A 17,945-nucleotide genomic window follows, 5' to 3' on the forward strand; every position below is an offset into this window, starting at 1 on the left:
TCTCTGCACCTGTGATACGATTTTCTTGCGCGTGTGTATCGGATCATGGTAAACTGACAGTTTGAGCCAAGGGTCCTTGCTATAATCAACCCAATTCTCTCAGATGAGAGAATCTATGTTCATGTGTCCTCGGCCTTCGGCTCGGGTCACAGGAGCGCATGTTCTCTCATCCTAGAGAATCAGGCCGATTTTGCCAAACACCCTTTGATCGGTGGTGTAACCCTTTACTTGCAACAAACATATTGACTCCAAGTTTTTCTTCTATTTTTTCTCTCTAGTGACTTTGCACAGAAATTGTCCAGTGCTCTCGCATCCAATCCAAACTCAGGACTCCATACTATAAACCTTGCGAACAACCCTCTTGAGGACCGAGGTAACAGAACTGATATATTTCCATCATTCTGTATAAATAACTAAGGGATTGGTGCTCCTTTTCCTGTTTGTGAATCTATAATGTAGCAATTGTGGCGATGTTAATTATGGCTGATTTTAATAATTTTTTTGTTTTTACTTTTTATACTACTTCCAAAAACCGCTCTTTGGTGCTTGGTTCGTGGCTGTCTTGCTTGTCTGTTATATTGAAGTAGAACAGCCTCGAATTGTTCTCACCGTAGTTGTGAAGTGAGGAGAAACAGTGGGTTCAGCCCCCCTATTCTAAAGATCAGTGGTGGGTTTGAGATAGTTTTAGGGGTGAGAAGATACTTACCTGACATTTGCCGCCAGTAATTCCATTGGAGAACTCTAAAGTCACCCTCAATGAGAATAGCTAGATATTTCACCAGACTGTAGGATGGTCCGACTGGTGACACCATAACGGTTTATACGGACCGACCTATGGCACGTATCGTACTGAGCGATCTGTAATAAATCGCTCAGTAAGCATAGACTGCTATGGTTCTTGGCAGTGCAAGTCGTGTTTACACAGTGCCATGATCTGCTGAGAACGTTGATCTTATGTGCTGCAGAAAAGATCCATTTCACCCAATGAATGAGCGTTTTGATCGTTCATCAGGTGATTAGCAGCCTGTTTACACAGCCAGATAATCCGGAAACGAGCGCATTTATATACGATTATCATTCAGTATAAATGCAGCTTAAATTGACATGAAACTAATAATCAAAATAATGCCAGGCAAATAAAAAAGTCACTTTATTTAGACATTGATTTTGAGACACCAGATACATGTAGAGAGCAATATGATGCCTCATTAGGTCATAAAGGTATAATATCCTGCATATTTTCTTACAAATTATCAAGTACTCGCTGTCAAGAAAATAAAAAGGGAAATGTATCGTGGAACAGATTAAAGAGTGATCAGAGAGCCAAGTATGCCATCCAAACACGCCCATATAACCTGCATAGTTGGTGCAGCTATACTGGAGCGCTCAGAATGTGGTAATATAAGAAGATCTAAGTAGTGTCAAAAGACCAAGTAATGCCTAGCAGGCAGGGAACCAGGAATCCATCGCTCCCAATGCGCGTTTCGCACCGGAATGCTTTTCCAAGGGTTGTATGAAGGAAGCAATGACTCCCTGGTTCCCTGCATGCTAACAATTTGTTGGTATGGCGCTCTGACCTCTTTTTGTTGTGTTCCACACTATATTTCCCATTCTATTTTAATTTACTTTGACCTGTCTTATTTGCTAATTTAGATGTCTCTACTTGATCGTTTGTAACAAAATATGCAGGATGTTCTACCTACATGCCCTAATGAGGCCGGGTAATCTCCTCTACATTTAGTGGGTGTTCCCGTTTTAGCATCACTTGTGCAGTTTCAATATTAATGTTATTTTCATCTTTATGTCTGATTATTTTTTATTGTTTTATGCATATGGGCCTTATTACATTGATTTTAGCTGTAGAGGTTTAAATGGACACGAATTGTAAGAATGAAAGCTTTCCGTGTTTGGCTTTACTCACTATTTTAGCTGTGACAGGGTCTCTGTCACCTTCTCGGACCCTACAAGTTTAACCCTGAGTGCTTCTGACATTAAGTTACATTTAGCATGTTAAAGGGGTCTAGAACAACCTTTTTTCGTAGTAAAGTCACATGTTCCGCCATCTCTTCCCCAACCCGGCAAGCAGCTCATTTTGCTGGAAGAAGCCGTGGCCTTCTGCCACTGATGAATTACAAAGTGGATCTCCTTTCTGGCTGCTGCAGGGGGTCCTGAGCAGGGGGCTCCCCTTCTGTGATATCCATATGGCATTTGGAGAGACCACAAACCTTTCACATAAAACTCTACCTTAGTTCAAGTTTATTTTTATCCATTTCTGTCGAGCAATCCTATAGAAATTACGGTAATTTCATGCTAGCTTAATACTCCATGCTAAAGATGGTGTTCAGCATTTTTCCTCTGAAATCATTAATAAAAATACAAGTTGATAACTATACTAGTCTGTGAACTTGGGATACCAAGGATGTGATCTGTGTGTTTTTGATTTGATTTACACTGTAATACCATGCCTGATTACATATTAGCCAAGCTTTCCCAGATGCATGAATAAAATGTCGTACAATTAGCCCTCCCCGTGCTAAAACTTCCTAGAGTTTCAAAGGTGATTATGAGATCATTAAATGATTCAAGAAAAGTTTTCATGCCAAGAGAATGGGGGGAGTTTCCATAGTTTACCTGCAGCCAAAAATTATACCCTTTCCAGGGAAAATTTAGGCTTTCAACATTTCCACATTTTCTCCCATGCTACAGTATCACTGTGTAATTTAGTATAATTACAGGTGAGTGGGTTTTTTGTCTTGCCTTTGAGGCACATGCTAAAACTTTACCTAGAGAATGAGATTATTAAATTGTCATATAATTGCCTAGACTAAATTCTAGATTGTGCCTACCCCTTGGCTGTGTGCTGGGGTGGGTATGCCCAGATTATTAGCATTTGAATGTCATCAAGAATGTCTTCATTCATTGACTGCCAAGAAGAAAATGAGGATAGAATTGCAAAAATACTATAAAGTTACATTAGGCTGCGTGTACACTGTACAGATTCCGTCTTTAAATTTTTCAGATAAACGGCAACAGAAATCCACAGCTGATAGTTGGATTTTGGGGGCGGATTGGCCAGCGAATGCCCACACAAGGTGGCAAGGTGGAAGCCTTAGAATTCTAAAACATGCTCGTTAATCTAGACCGAGGATGCCTTACAGATACTTACAACAAATTCTTTCTGTCATCTATAACTTCCAATGTTAAAAATAAATATATACATTTACCAGGATCCTGTCTCGTCGACTGATGTCTGTTTTATTAAGTAATTGCGTTCCCAGTAAAATAACAGATAATCCAACACCCCCTCACCCCGCCACAGTCTAGGCAATATTTTGAGATCCACCACTAATAAGATATTCGGCAGTATGAGCGTAGCAGAAAGGCATCTTTACTTTGTTTTGAGATATTTTTTTTTTATATAGGCTGCACTCCTAAATAGGAATATAGCATTACACTTGTGTTTTGCACTTTTCAAAACCTTTTGATTTCTTGTTTTAAGCTCCTTAATTTTTTTTGCCTAAAAATTAGAAATTGCAATCAAAAGGTCATAAAAAAGGAAGACAATATGGTGATGCAAACATTTTTTTTTGCACCGCAAAACACCCCATATGTAATATAATATATTGTATCGCCATATTCTGTCTTCCGTATCTTTTTTTTTTTTGAGTCACGGGAGTGTTTAAAGGGCTTATTTTTTGCACACTAAGCTGTTGTTTTTATTGATGTCATTTTGGGGACATGTGACCTTTTCATTGCAAAGTTTAAGTTTTTAGGCAAGTAAGGTGATTGAAAAATAACAGTTCTGGGGTTTGATTTTTCTTTGTTTGATATTTAAGATATAATTTATAAAATGTTATATTTTGAACAGAATTTTATGGGCACGACTTCTAAATATGTTTTAATAAACCAAAACTATGAATTAACACATGTGGAATTATATACTTAACAAAAAAGTGTGAAACAACTGAAATTATGTCTTATATTCTAGGTTCTTCAAAGTAGCCATCTCTTGCTCTTATGTCTGCTTTGCACACTCTTGGTATTCTCTTGATGAGCTTCAAAAGGTAGTCACCGGGAATGGTTTTCACTTCACAGGTGTGCCCTGTCAGGTTTAATAGGATTTCTTGCCTTATAAATGGTGTTGGGACCATCAGTTGTGTTGTGCAGAAGTCTGGTGGATACACAGCTGATAGTCCTACTGAATAGACTGTTAGCTGCTTTTTTCTTGCCATAATACAAATTCTAAGTAAAGAAAAATGAGTGGCCATTATTACTTTAAGAAATGAAGGTCAGTCAGTCCAAAAAATTGGGCAAACTTTGAAAGTGTCCCCAAGTGCAGTGGCAAAAACCATCAAGAGCTACAAAGAAACTGGCTCACATGATGACTGCCTCAGGAAAGGAAGACTAAGAGTCACCTCTGCTTCTGAGGATGAGTTTATCCGAGTCACCAGCCTCAGAAATCGCAGGTTAGCAGCAGCTCAGATTAGACACCAGGTCAATGCCACACAGAGTTCTAGCAGCAGACACATCTCTACAACAACTGGTAAGAGGAGACTTTGTGCAGCAGGCCTTCATGGTAAAATAGCTGCTAGGAAACCACTGCTAAGGACAAGCAACAAGCAGAAGAGACTTGTTTGGGCTAAAGAACACAAGGAATGGACATTAGACCAGTTGGAATCTGTGCTTTGGTCTGATGAGCCCAAATTTGAGATCTTTGGTTCCAACTACCGTGTCTTTGTGCGACGCAGAAAAGGTGAACGGATGGACTCTACATGCCTGGTTCCCACCATGAAGCATGGAGGAGGCGGTGTGATGGTGTGGTGGTGCTTTGCTGGTGACACTGTTGGGGATTTATTCAAAATTGAAGGCATACTGAACCAGCATGGCTACCACAGCATCTTGCAGTGGCATGCTATTCCATCCCGTTTGCGTTTAGTTGGACCATCATTTATTTTTCAACAGGGCAATGACCCCAAACACACCTCCAGGCCGGTATAAGGGCTATTTGACCAATAAGGAGAGTAATGGAGTGCTATGCCCTTTGACCTGGCCTCCACAGTCACCAGACCTGAACCCAATTGAGATGGTTTGGGGTGAGCTGGACCGCAGAGTGAAGGCAAAAGGGCCAACAAGTGCTACGCATCTCTGGGAACTCCTTCAAGATTGTTGGAAGACCATTCTTGGTGACTACCTCTTGAACTCATCAAGAGAATGCCAAAACAGTGTGCAAAGCAGTCATCAAAGCAAAGGTGGCTACTTTGAAGAACCTAGAATATAAGACATATTCTCAGTTGTTTCACACTTTTTAAGTATATTTCCACATGTGTTGATTCATAGTTTTGATGCCTTCAGTGTGAATGTACAATTTTAATAGTCATGAAAATACAGAAAAATCTTTAAATGAGAAGGTGTGTATGTGTGTGTGTGTGTGTGTATATATATATATATATATATATATATATATATATATATATATATATATATATCTATCTATATATATCTATATATATATATCTATATATCTTTTTGTTATCTATTATTTTTTTTGTAATGTACGGTACTTCATTGCCTTATTTTGCCTCCACCAAACACTTTGCTGCAGGGGGGCTGTTTCAGTGTCTATTTCAAACTCTTTTAGAAGCTCCTTTCAACTGCTGCTCAGCAAGATCTGTATATTGTGAAGGCTGATCATTGTCTATATCCAAAATAAAAAGTTATTTAATTTAATCCATCCACCAATACAATGTGATTTTTCTATATTCATTGATATACACATATTGATATGATATTCTGTGTGTTCTTTACAGGTGTGTCTTTTTTAAGCACACAGTTTGCCAAACTACCTAGGGGACTGATACATTTAAATTTATCAAAAACCTCAATATCACCAAAAGGTATGTATTGTGAATGATTTCATTTTATTAACATGCTGTGCATATAAATGTGTTTTGTGTTTGTCTGTAGGGTATGTAGATAAAGATCTAGGGCAAAGAACTGAGCCTTTGCCATCATCTGTGAGGGTGAGTCGTGAGTCCCGCATATACATTATTTGCCTGGTGACACCAAAGTTGAGGAATTGGAGTGTTCCTTAATGTAAATGGCATGGATTTTCATCATAGTATCAAAATGTTGTATGGAATCTATTGAAAACTAAAAGCATTACTGCTAATAAAGTGTATAGTATATTATTTAATTCTGTATTTTTTTTAAAATCTGTGATTCAATTCCTATTCTTAGGAGTGAATAGCCTTTCCCAGTCATTGAGTGCAATGCAGTTGATTGCAACCACCCTTACCCACCTCGACCTCTCAGGGAATATCCTCCGCGGTGACGAGCTTTCGGTATGTCCAGTACTGCACTTTGTGTGTATAGACAGCAATGTCAATGAAATACACAAGTAGTCCATCTCCCTATATTGTTATTTTTTACATTGTGCGCCTACCCTTTTATACTCTTTGGGCATTAAAGAGGTTGTCCACTATTTCTACATTGATGTCTACATTCTATGTCGGATCGGCCATGGTTGGTCACCCCGCACCCCCGCCAATCAGCTTCTACCGGTGTCGGCAGCAGGTGCCAACCGGAGGTAGTCACTTGGAGAGCTGCTCCATTTACCTGTAGTGGCCCAGGCTTGGTACGGTACATCCGCCTCCAATTCAACAGGAGGCGGATACTCGTACCCGGCCACGACCACTACAAGTAGACGGAGCAGCTCGGCAAGCGTTTCCTGACACCGATAACAGCTTATCGTGGGGGTGGCGGACCCCGGACGATCATTGATGGGGCATCAATGTAAAAGTAGTGGGTAACCTCTTTAAATATTTGACCTAAACTCTAGATTGTCTTAGAAAATTCAGCATTTACTTTTACAATACATTGTTGTTCTTGTTTATCTTACGGTTAAGTAATCAGTATGAAACTTGTGGAGATCCCCTTTAATCTGACTGCTTGAATCTTGGCCATATTTAAGGGTAGAGCTTCGCTTTAGGCTCTCGTTTATATAGTCATGTTTTAGCTCTGCGTTATCTTTTATTTTTGCCGTGAACTGTAAATATCTACAAATTTGTTGTAACTTACCCAGAAACCCTATTGTGTATATACCGTGTGTATTGTGTTCACATTCCAATCCAGTCATTTTTTTTCTCTTTGCTTTCCTTCTAGTATTTGTATACCTTTTTGGCACAGCCAAATGCCATTAAGTACCTGGATTTATCGAACACTGAGTGTTCAGCAGATGCGGTAATCATGGAACCTTTGTTTCTTGTAATATCTGCCTATAGGCCGGGGGAAGAAATTGCTACTGCCATCATTATTGTCTGGTATTTTCATCTAGGCATATGCTAGTTAATAATTATATCATCAAAGGCTTGGGATGAGGTGATGCCAAACCAGGACATACAGTTATCACTATCCTAACCTATAAAGTAGAAGTATCCCGAGCTTAACGGTTAGCCCTAGCAGCTGGAATTCCTGCTACATTGTTATTATTCACATGTATGGAATGACTTGGGTTTATATATTATGTCTATAGCTATTGATTGGAATTAGAGACCTTGTTTTATGGTCATTTTTTTTATGAAGTAGCGAACCAGAATTCAACATATATGTATGTTGTGTGATGCTTAAAGGGGTTGTCCAGTACAAATTGATAAGACTGCAGACTTATGAATCCCCCCAGCGCATGCACTAGGCGCTGTGGGGATTCGCCAGTTTGAGTCACGACCAGAGGGTATAAGTTCTTCATACTCCCAGTCTATGTGTGGCCTCACTCCATACACTTGTATTAGGGAGGCCATGCCCGCTAGTCAGCCATGCCCACTGGATGTCCGTGTCTCTAGTCGGGGTGCATCCTCGCTCAATACAATTTTATGGAGCAAGGCGACTCCTTCTAGACGGGCTCTGGCTATAGGAGTATGTATAACTCATGCATACCCTGGGGTCCCAGCTCAGAAACCAGCGAGTCTTCACATCACACAGTATGTGCCCTGGGGGGATTTAGAAGTCTGCAGACACACAGAGTGACTGCAGACTTAATGATTTGGACCTCGTACAACCCATTTAACATGGTTTACTCAAAACATTACCACTAAATAAATTCATTCATTTGCTTAAAAGGAATCTGTCACCAAGCTTTTCCCACCAAATCTGAGAGCCGCCTAATGTAGAGACAGAGACCCTGATTCCAGTGATGTGTCACTTACTGGGCTGATTCGTATAGATTTGATTATCTCCTCCCTGTAAAACAGTGATTTTATCACTAGAGTGCCTTCTGCCATGTTGTCCTCTATACTTCTATTTTGTATAAACCTGCCTCCACCAATGATGGGCAGCTTTCTGCCTATGCACAGTGCCCCCAGAAAACAGCCAGTCAGTGGTGGGGATGGGGTTATTCAGAGCTCAGCATTTACAGAACTGCCAGATCTATAGCAGATAAAACAGTGATTTTAACTGCAGCGAGTGAGTCAGAGTCTCTGCCCCTACATCAAGTTCCTCTCTGATAGGGGTGAAAAACCTGGTGACAGAGCACCTATAACACAGAAACATTTTTCCTATTGTGCAATTGAAACGTATTCTATTTATTGGGATCTGTTGACGACGTTCCTACCGTCATGGCTTGCATGTAATCAGTTGTGTACTATTATATGGTGTGAACTATGCTGTAATCACCGTTGCTCTTGCTCTAGGTATGTGGCGCTTTAATGCGTGGTTGCTTACGGCACCTTTCTACACTCAACCTTTCTAGGACATTCTTTCCCCACAGGTATGAACCCCACTTCTCACCTGCCTTGAGGTATCATTTTAGTTAACAGATTTGGAGCCATAAGTGTTCTGCCATTTGTTTTATTTTTTTTAATGAATTGTCTGTAATTTGTGTTTTTAGTTGTTAGATAAGAAATGCATTCAAAATTCAGTATCAGATTTCTGGGTAATTGTGTGTCAGCATAGGATGTAGTCTCTAATGACCTAGGAATCATAATTGCTTTTACTGATGACCATAACGACGTACATTTAGAGTACCGTATTTTCTGGCATATAAGACGACCCCCAACTTTTCCAGTTAAAATATAAAATCTTCTCAAAAGTCGGGGGTTGTCTTATATGCCGGGTGTCGTCTTATAGGGTGGGTGCGGAGCAATCTGCGGTTGAAGTTTATAGTGGGGGGGAGTGGTCTCGATGATGAGGTGAGGGGGAGCGCCTCACCAGGAAGGTGTAAGTGAAGCAAACTGTCAGCGTCTGGGATGCCAGGGGTATGCAAATAAGAGAGAGAGCGGTGCTGTGCCTAGAAAAACACTCCTCTTTCACTCATCTGTCTCGCCCTTGTATCCTATTATCTCCTTCTCTGCCTCTGCTTCACTTACACCTTCCCGGTGAGGTGCCCCCTCACCTCGTCATTGGGACCGCTCCCCCCACAATATGCGGCGACCGCAGATTACTCTGCATCTGCCCTATAAGACGACACCTGGCGTATAAGACGACACCCGACTTTTGAGAAGATTTTCAGGGGTTAAAAAGTAGTCTCATACGCCAGAAAATACAGTACTTGTGCCATCATTCACATCCTTATGGAAACTACAGCCTGCCTTGGCCTTCAGTGGTCATTTTTTATCTTTCCAGGATTGTTGAGACTTTTTTTTTTTTTAACGTTATTAAGATTAGAATGTATTTTAACCCCTTAGCGACCGCCGATACGCCTTTTAACGGCGGCCGCTAAGGGTACTTAAACCACAGCGCCGTTAATTAACGGCGCTGTGGAAAAAGTCCATAGCGCCCCCCAGAGGCCGATTTTCTCCGGGGTCTCGGCTGCCGAGGGTAGCCGAGACCCCAGAGAACATGATTCGGGGGGTTTTTAACCCACCCCGCATTTGCGATCGCCGGTAATTAACCGTTTACCGGCGATCGCAAAAAAAAAAAAAAAAAGCGATCTCTTTTTAATTTCTCTGTCCTCCGATGTGATCGCACATCGGAGGACAGAGAAAAGGGGTCCCAGGTGGCCCCCCAATACTCACCTAGCTCCCCCGATGCTCCTCGTGTCTCCCGGTGGGCGCCGCCATCTTCAAAATGGCGGGCGCATGCGCAGTGCGCCCGCCGGCCGGCACCGGGAGAATCTTTGGGGTCTCGGCTGCCGGGGGTAGCCGAGACCCCAAAGAGCACGATCGGGGTCGGTATTACCGACCCCTGTTTTGCGATCGCCGGTAATTAACTGTTTACCGGCGACCGCAAAAAAAAAAAAAAAAAAGTAAAGTGTAATTCTCTGTCCTCTGATGTGATCGCACATCAGAGGACAGAGAAATAGGGGGATTCGGGGACCCTAGCATACTCACCTAGGTCCCTGGATCCTCTTGCTGCTCCTCCTGGCCGCCGGCAGCAGAACATGGCGGACGCATGCCCAGTGCGCCCGCCATCTGTCTCCATCTGCCGGCCGGCAGGAGAACAGCAGTTGGGGCTAAAATTAGGGTTAGGGGTAGGGTTAGGGTTAGGGGTAGGGGTAGGGTTAGGGTAGGGTTAGGGGTAGGGTTGGGGTAGGGTTAGGGGTAGGGTTAGGGTTAGGGGTTAGGTTAGGGTTAGGGGTAGGGTTAGGGGTAGGGTTAGGGGTAGGGGTAGGGGTAGGGGTAGGGTTAGGTTAGGGGTAGGGTTAGGGTTGGGGCTAAATTTAGGGTTAGGGTTGGGGCTAAACTTAGGGTTAGGCTTCTTTCACACTTACGTCGGTACGGGGCCGTCGCAATGCGTCGGCCCGACATACCGACGCATGTTGTGAAAATTGTGCACAACGTGGGCAGCAGCTGTAGTTTTTCAACACATCCGCTGCCCAATCTATGTCCTGGGGAGGAGGGGGCGGAGTTACGGCCACGCATGCGCGGTCAGAAATGGCGGATGCGATGTACAAAAAAAGTTTCATTGAACGTTTTTTTGTGCCGACGCTCCGCCAAAACACAACTGATCCAGTGCACGACGGACGCGACGTGTGGCCATCCGTCACGATCCATCGGCAATACAAGTCTATGGGCAAAAAACGCATCCTGCGGGCACATTTGCAGGATCCGTTTCTTGTCCAAAACGACGGATTGCGACGGAATGCCAAACGACGCAAGTGTGAAAGTAGCCCTAGGGCTAGGGCTAGGGTTGGGGCTAAAGTTAGGGTTAGAGCTGGGATTAGGGTTAGGGTTTGGATTAGGGTTCGTATTAGGGTTAGGGTTGGCATTAGGGTTACGCTTGGGATTAGGGTTAGGTTTGGGATTCGGGTTAAGGTTAGTGTTGTGATTAGGGGTGTATTGGGATTAGGGTTAGGTTTGAGGTTAGGGTTGAGATTAGGATTAGGGGTGTGTTGGATTTAGGGTTTTGATTAGGGTTATGGTTAGGGTTGACATTAGGGTTGTTTTGGGGTAAGGGTTGTGATTATGGTTAGGGTTAGTGATTAGGATTATGGATGAGGTTGGGATTAGGGTTAGGGGTGTGTTGGGGTTAGGGTTGGAGCTAGAATTGGGGGGTTTCCACTGTTTAGGTACATCAGGGGGTCTCCAAACACGACAGCCAATTTTGCGCTCAAAAAGTCAAATGGTGCTCCCTCCCTTCTGAGCTCTGCCGTGCGCCCAAACAGTGGGTTACCCCCACATATGGGGCATCAGCGTACTCGGGATAAATTGGACAACAACTTCTGGGGTCCAATTTCTCTTGTTACCCTTGTGAAAATAAAAACTTGGGGGCTACAAAATCTTTTTTGTGAAAAAAAAAAAAATTTTTTATTTTCACGACTCTGCATTCTAAACTTCTGTGAAGCACTTGGGCATTCAAAGTTCTCACCACACATCTAGATAAGTTCCTTGGGGGGTCTAGTTTCCAAAATGGGGTCACTTGTGGGGGGTTACTACAGTTTAGGTACATCAGGGGCTCTGCAATCGCAACATAATGCCCACAGACCATTCTATCAAAGTCTGCATTCCAAAAAGGCGCTCCTTCCCTTCCGAGCTCTGCCGTGCGCCCAAACAGTGGTTTACCGCCACATATGGCGCATCAGCGTACTCGGGATAAATTGGACAACAACTATTGCAGTCCAATTTCTCCTGTTACCCTTGTGAAAATAAAAACTTGGGGGCTACAATATCTTTTTTGTGGAAAAAAAAATATTTTTTATTTTCACGACTCTGCATTCTAAACTTCTGTGAAGCACTTGGGCATTCAAAGTTCTCACCACACATCTAGATAAGTTCCTTGGGGGGTCTAGTTTCCAAAATGGGGTCACTTGTGGAGGGTTTCTACTGGTTAGGTACATCAGGGGCTCTGCAAACGCAACATAATACCCGCAGACCATTCTATCAAAGTCTGCATTCCAAAACGGCGCTCCTTCCTTCCGAGCTCTGCCGTGCGCCCAAACAGTGGTTTACCCCCACATATGGGGTACCAGCATACTCAGGAAAAATTGGACAACAACTTTTGGGGTCCAGTTTCTCTTGTTACCCTTGTGAAAATAAAAATTTGGTGGCTAAAAAATCTTTTTTGTGGAAAAGAAAAATATTTTTTATTTTCACGGCTCTGCATTATAAACTTCTGTGAAGCACTTGGGCATTCAAGGTTCTCACCACACATCTAGATAAGTTCCTTAAGGGGTCTAGTTTCCAAAATGGTGTCACTTGTGGGGGGTTTCCACTGTTTAGGCACATCAGGGGCTCTCCAAACGCGACATGGCGTCCAATCTCAATTCCAGCCAATTCTACATTGAAAAAGTAAAACGGCACTCCTTCTCTTCCAAGCTCTGCGGTGCGCCCTAACAGTTGTTTACCCCCACATATTGGGTATCAGCGTACTCAGGAGAAATTGCACAACAACTTTTGTGGTCTAATTTCTCCTGTTACCCTTGTGAAAATAAGAATTTGTGGGCAAAAAGATCATTTTTGTGTAAACAAAAGCGATTTTTTATTTTCACGGCTCTACGTTATAAACTTCTGTGAAGCACTTGGGGGTTCAAAGTGCTCACCACACATCTAGATAAGTTCCTTAAGGGGTCTAGTTTCCAAAATGGTGTCACTTGTGGGGAGTTTCCACTGTTTAGGTACATCAGGTGCTCTCTAAATGTGACATGGTGTCCGATCTCAATTCCAGCCAATTCTGCATTGAAAAAGTCAAACGGCGCTCCTTCACTTCTAAGTTCTGCGGTGCGCCCTAACAGTGGTTTACCCCCACATATGGGGTATTGGCGTATTCAGGAGAAATTGCATAACAAAATTTATGGTTACATTTCTGTTTTTACACTTGTGAAAATAAAAAAAATGGTTCTGAATTAAGATGTTTGCAAAAAAAAGTTAAATGTTCATTTTTTCCTTCCACATTGTTTCAGTTCCTGTGAAGCACGTAAAGGGTTAATAAACTTCTTGAATGTGGTTTTGAGAACCTTGAGGGGTGAAGTTTTTAGAATGGTGTCACACTTCATTATTTTCTATCATATAGACCCCTCAAAATGACTTCAAATGTGATGTGGTCCCTAAAAAAAAAATGGTGTTGTAAAAATGAGAAATTGCTGGTCAACTTTTAACCCTTATAACTCCCTAACAAAAAAAAATGTTGTTTCCAAAATTGTGCTGATGTAAAGTAGACATGTGGGAAATGTTATTTATTAACTATTTTTTATGACATATCTCTCTGATTTAAGGGCATAAAAATAAAAAGTTTGAAAATTGCAAAATTTTAAAAATTTTCGCCATATTTCCGTTTTTTTCATAAATAATCGCAAGTAATATCGAAGAAATGTTACCACTAACATGAAGTACAATATGTCACGAAAAAATCTCAGAATCAGCAGGATCCGTTGAAGCGTTCCAGAGTTATAACCTCATAAAGTGACAGTGGTCAGAATTGCAAAAATTGGCCTGGTCATTAAGTACCAAATTGGCTCTGTCACTAAGGGGTTAAGGCATACATGTCACAGGTTTCTTTGAATTGTCAGATTAAACCTAATTGTTCCTTTTTGTAATCTACAGGAAAGGAAAAGAAGTGCCACCTTCTTTTAAACAGTTTTTTAGCAGCTCTCTTGCTTTATCGCACATCAACTTTTCTGGAACTAAGCTCTCCCCTGAGCCTTTGAAGTAAGCGTATATATTTTTATTATTATTATTATCATTATTATTATTACTTCAGCATTTTACTGACTTTCCTTCTCTTCACCTTATTGAGCCAAGTCCCTATACTATTAATAACTGTAAGAAAAAAAAAGCATGGGAAAATGTAAATGTCTAGCTACAAAGTCTTATGTCACCAACGAGCTCTAATTATATTCAAAAATCTAATAAGTAGTGAAACTGTTCACAATTACAGTAATTTTGACCAGGGGTGCCCAAACTTATACATGCCATTGTACATATGCAGGAAAAGGTCTTCAGTCTCGTTTCTGATTTCTCTGATATTGTTGTCCAGTGCGACTGCTAAAAAAATGAAACACTAGAAAGTGCTCAATGAAAGCGTGTCCATAAAGCCCGATCCTCCAGAACTAGGGACCCCCATTATAGTGATCACTGAGAATGATGACTTTTATCTCCTATCCTATGATGAGAATGAAAGTGAGCGGTGCGGTGCTGCATCCTCTTCTAATAACTCGCGACATGGTGCTGCATCCTCTTCTAATAGTTATTAAGGTTGAAGGAGGACTTTAAGTCCATCTAGTTCAACCCATAGCCTAACCTAACATGCCCTAACATGTTGATCCAGAGGAAGGCAAAAAAAAAACCATGTGGCAAAGAGTAAGCTCCACTTTGGGGAAAAAAATTCCTTCCCGACTCCACATACGGCAATCAGACTAGTTCCCTGGATCAACGCCCTATCAAGGAATCTAGTATATACATCCTGCAACATTATACTTTTCCAGAAAGGTATCCAATCCCCTCTTAAATTTAAGTAATGAATCACTCATTACAACATCATACGGCAGAGAGTTCCATAGTGTCACTGCTCTTACAGTAAAGAACCCGCGTCTGTTATTATGCCTAAACCTTCTTTCCTCCAGACGTAGAGGATTCCCCCTTGTTCCTGTCTTAGGTCTATGATTAAAAAGATCATCAGAAAGGTCTTTGTACTGTATCTTGGTATTGTAGACCCCCAGTCCTCTAATAATCTTGGTTGCTCTTCTCTGCACCTGCTCTAGTTCAGCTATGTCTTTCTTATACACCGGAGACCAGAACTGTGCACAGTATTCTAAGTGTGGTCGAACTAGTGACTTGTATAGAGGTAAAATTATGTTCTCCTCATGAGCATCTATGCCTTTTTTAATGCATCCCATTATTTTATTTGCCTTTGTAGCAGCTGCCTGACACTGGCCACTGAACATGAGTTTGTCATCCACCCATATTCCCAGGTCTTTTTCATTGACAGTTTTGCCCAGAGTTTTAGAATTAAGCACATACTTATACATCTTACTACTTCTACCCAAGTGCATGACCTTACATTTATCCCCATTAAAGCTCATTTGCCATTTATCAGTCCAAGCTTCTAGTTTACATAAATCGTCCTGTAATATAAAATTGTCCTCCTCTGTATTGATTACCCTGCAGAGTTTAGTGTCATCTGCAAATATTGAAATTCTGCTCTGAATGCCCCCTACAAGGTCATTTATAAATATGTTAAAAAGAAGGCCCAATACTGACCCCTGTGGTACCCCACTGCTAACCGCGACCCAGTCCGAGTGTGCTCCATTAAAAACCACCCTTTGTTTCCTATCCCTGAGACAGCTCTTAACCCACTTACACATATTTTCCCCTATCCCCATTATTCTCATTTTATGTATCAACCTTTTGTGTGGCACCGTATCAAAAGCTTTTGAAAAGTCCATATACACTACGTCCACTGGGTTCCCTTGGTCCAGTCCGGAACTTACCTCTTCATAGAAGTTGATCAGATTAGTCTGACATGAACGGTCCCTAGTAAACCCGTGCTGATACTGGGTCATGAGGTTATTCCTCTTCAGATACTCCAGTATAGCGTCCCTTAGAATGCCCTCCAGGATTTTACCCACAGTAGAGGTTAAGCTTACTGGCCTATAATTACCGAGCTCAGTTTTTGTCCCCTTTTTGAATATTGGCACCACATTTGCTATACGCCAGTCCTGTGGTACAGACCCTGTTATTATGGAGTCTTTAAAGATTAAAAATAATGGTCTATCAATGACTGTACTTAATTCCTGCAGTACTCACGACATGACATGGTGCTGCATCCTCTCCTAATTACTCGCGACATGGTGCTGCATCCTCTTCTAATAACTCGCGACATGGTGCTGCATCCTCTTCTAATTACTCGCGACATGGTGCTGCATCCTCTTCTAATAACTTGCGACATGGTGCTGCATCCTCTTGTAATTACTCACGACATGGTGCTGCATCCTCTTCTAATAACTCGCGACATGGTGCTGCATCCTCTTCTAATAACTTGCGACATGGTGCTGCATCCTCTTCTAATAACTCGCGACATGGTGCTGCATCCTCTTCTAATAACTCGCGACATGGTGCTGCATCCTCTTCTAATTACTCGCGACATGGTGCTGCATCCTCTTCTAATAACTCGCGACATGGTGCTGCATCCTCTTCTAATTACTCGCGACATGGTGCTGCATCCTCTTCTAATAACTTGCGACATGGTGCTGCATCCTCTTGTAATTACTCGCGACATGGTGCTGCATCCTCTTCTAATAACTCGCGACATGGTGCTGCATCCTCTAATTACTCGCGATGTGGTGTTGCATCCTCTTCTAATTACTCGCGACATGGTGCTGCATCCTCTTCTAATTACTCGCGATGTGGTGCTGCATCCTCTTGTAATTACTCGCGACATGGTGCTGCATCCTCTTCTAATAACTCGCGACATGGTGCTGCATCCTCTTCTAATAACTCGCGACATGGTGCTGCATCCTCTTCTAATAACTCGCGACATGGTGCTGCATCCTCTTCTAATTACTCGCGACATGGTGCTGCATCCTCTTCTAATAACTCGCGACATGGTGCTGCATCCTCTTCTAATTACTCGCGACATGGTGCTGCATCCTCTTCTAATAACTCGCGACATGGTGCTGCATCCTCTTCTAATAACTCGCGACATGGTGCTGCATCCTCTTCTAATTACTCGCGACATGGTGCTGCATCCTCTTCTAATAACTCGCGACATGGTGCTGCATCCTCTAATTACTCGCGATGTGGTGCTGCATCCTCTTCTAATTACTCGCGACGTGGTGCTGCATCCTCTTCTAATTACTCGCGATGTGGTGCTGCATCCTCTTCTAATTACTCGCGATGTGGTGCTGCATCCTCTTCTAATTACTCGCGATGTGGTGCTGCATCCTCTTCTAATTACTCGCGATGTGGTGCTGCATCCTCTTCTAATTACTCGCGATGTGGTGCTGCATCCTCTTCTAATTACTCGCGATGTGGTGCTGCATCCTCTTCTAATTACTCGCGATGTGGTGCTGCATCCTCTTCTAATAACTCGCGACGTGGTGCTGCATCCTCTTCTAATTACTCGCGACGTGGTGCTGCATCCTCTGCTAATTACTCGCGACATGGTGCTGCATCCTCTGCTAATTACTCGCGACATGGTGCTGCATCCTCTGCTAATTACTCGCGACATGGTGGTCTTCCTGACCTCCCAGCTATGCAGGCAGCTGCAGGTGGCTCCATTCACCTAAATGGTTCTGCTTCCCTGCACAGCTGGATGACCGGCGTATGTTCTGCAGTGAAGGGGGTGCAGCATTATATCACTGGTGGGTCCATTCATCGGAGAAATGGGGGCCCCAAAGGTGTAGGTCCCATAGCGATATCCCATCAATTTATGAGATGGAAGACCCCTTTACATTTCCAGTTGCCAGCATTTGTATTATTTGTCTGGCTGTTGAGTAGTTTGTATTTATGTGATGGTTCACAGTATATAATCAGATTCCAGTCTGAGTTATGAGAAATGGAGCTGCTCGGCAATACGTC

The 17,945-nt window shown here is 42.4% G+C and overlaps 1 protein-coding gene across 2 annotated transcripts in view; it reads left to right on the plus strand.

Moving 5' to 3' along the window:
• Positions 1–17,945, plus strand: part of CARMIL1 (capping protein regulator and myosin 1 linker 1) — a 376,826-nt gene that overhangs the window by 153,855 nt on the left and 205,026 nt on the right. For both annotated transcript variants that reach the window (XM_069730895.1, XM_069730896.1), the window contains exons 11-16: positions 279–373; positions 5,808–5,894; positions 6,238–6,341; positions 7,162–7,239; positions 8,685–8,761; positions 13,971–14,075. In XM_069730895.1, the coding sequence (XP_069586996.1) occupies positions 279–373; positions 5,808–5,894; positions 6,238–6,341; positions 7,162–7,239; positions 8,685–8,761; positions 13,971–14,075 (546 nt within the window). The remainder of the gene's footprint in view (positions 1–278; positions 374–5,807; positions 5,895–6,237; positions 6,342–7,161; positions 7,240–8,684; positions 8,762–13,970; positions 14,076–17,945) is intronic.

The sequence above is a fragment of the Ranitomeya imitator genome, chromosome 6, assembly GCF_032444005.1.
Source record: "Ranitomeya imitator isolate aRanImi1 chromosome 6, aRanImi1.pri, whole genome shotgun sequence".
Classification (NCBI taxonomy): Eukaryota; Metazoa; Chordata; class Amphibia; order Anura; family Dendrobatidae; genus Ranitomeya; species Ranitomeya imitator.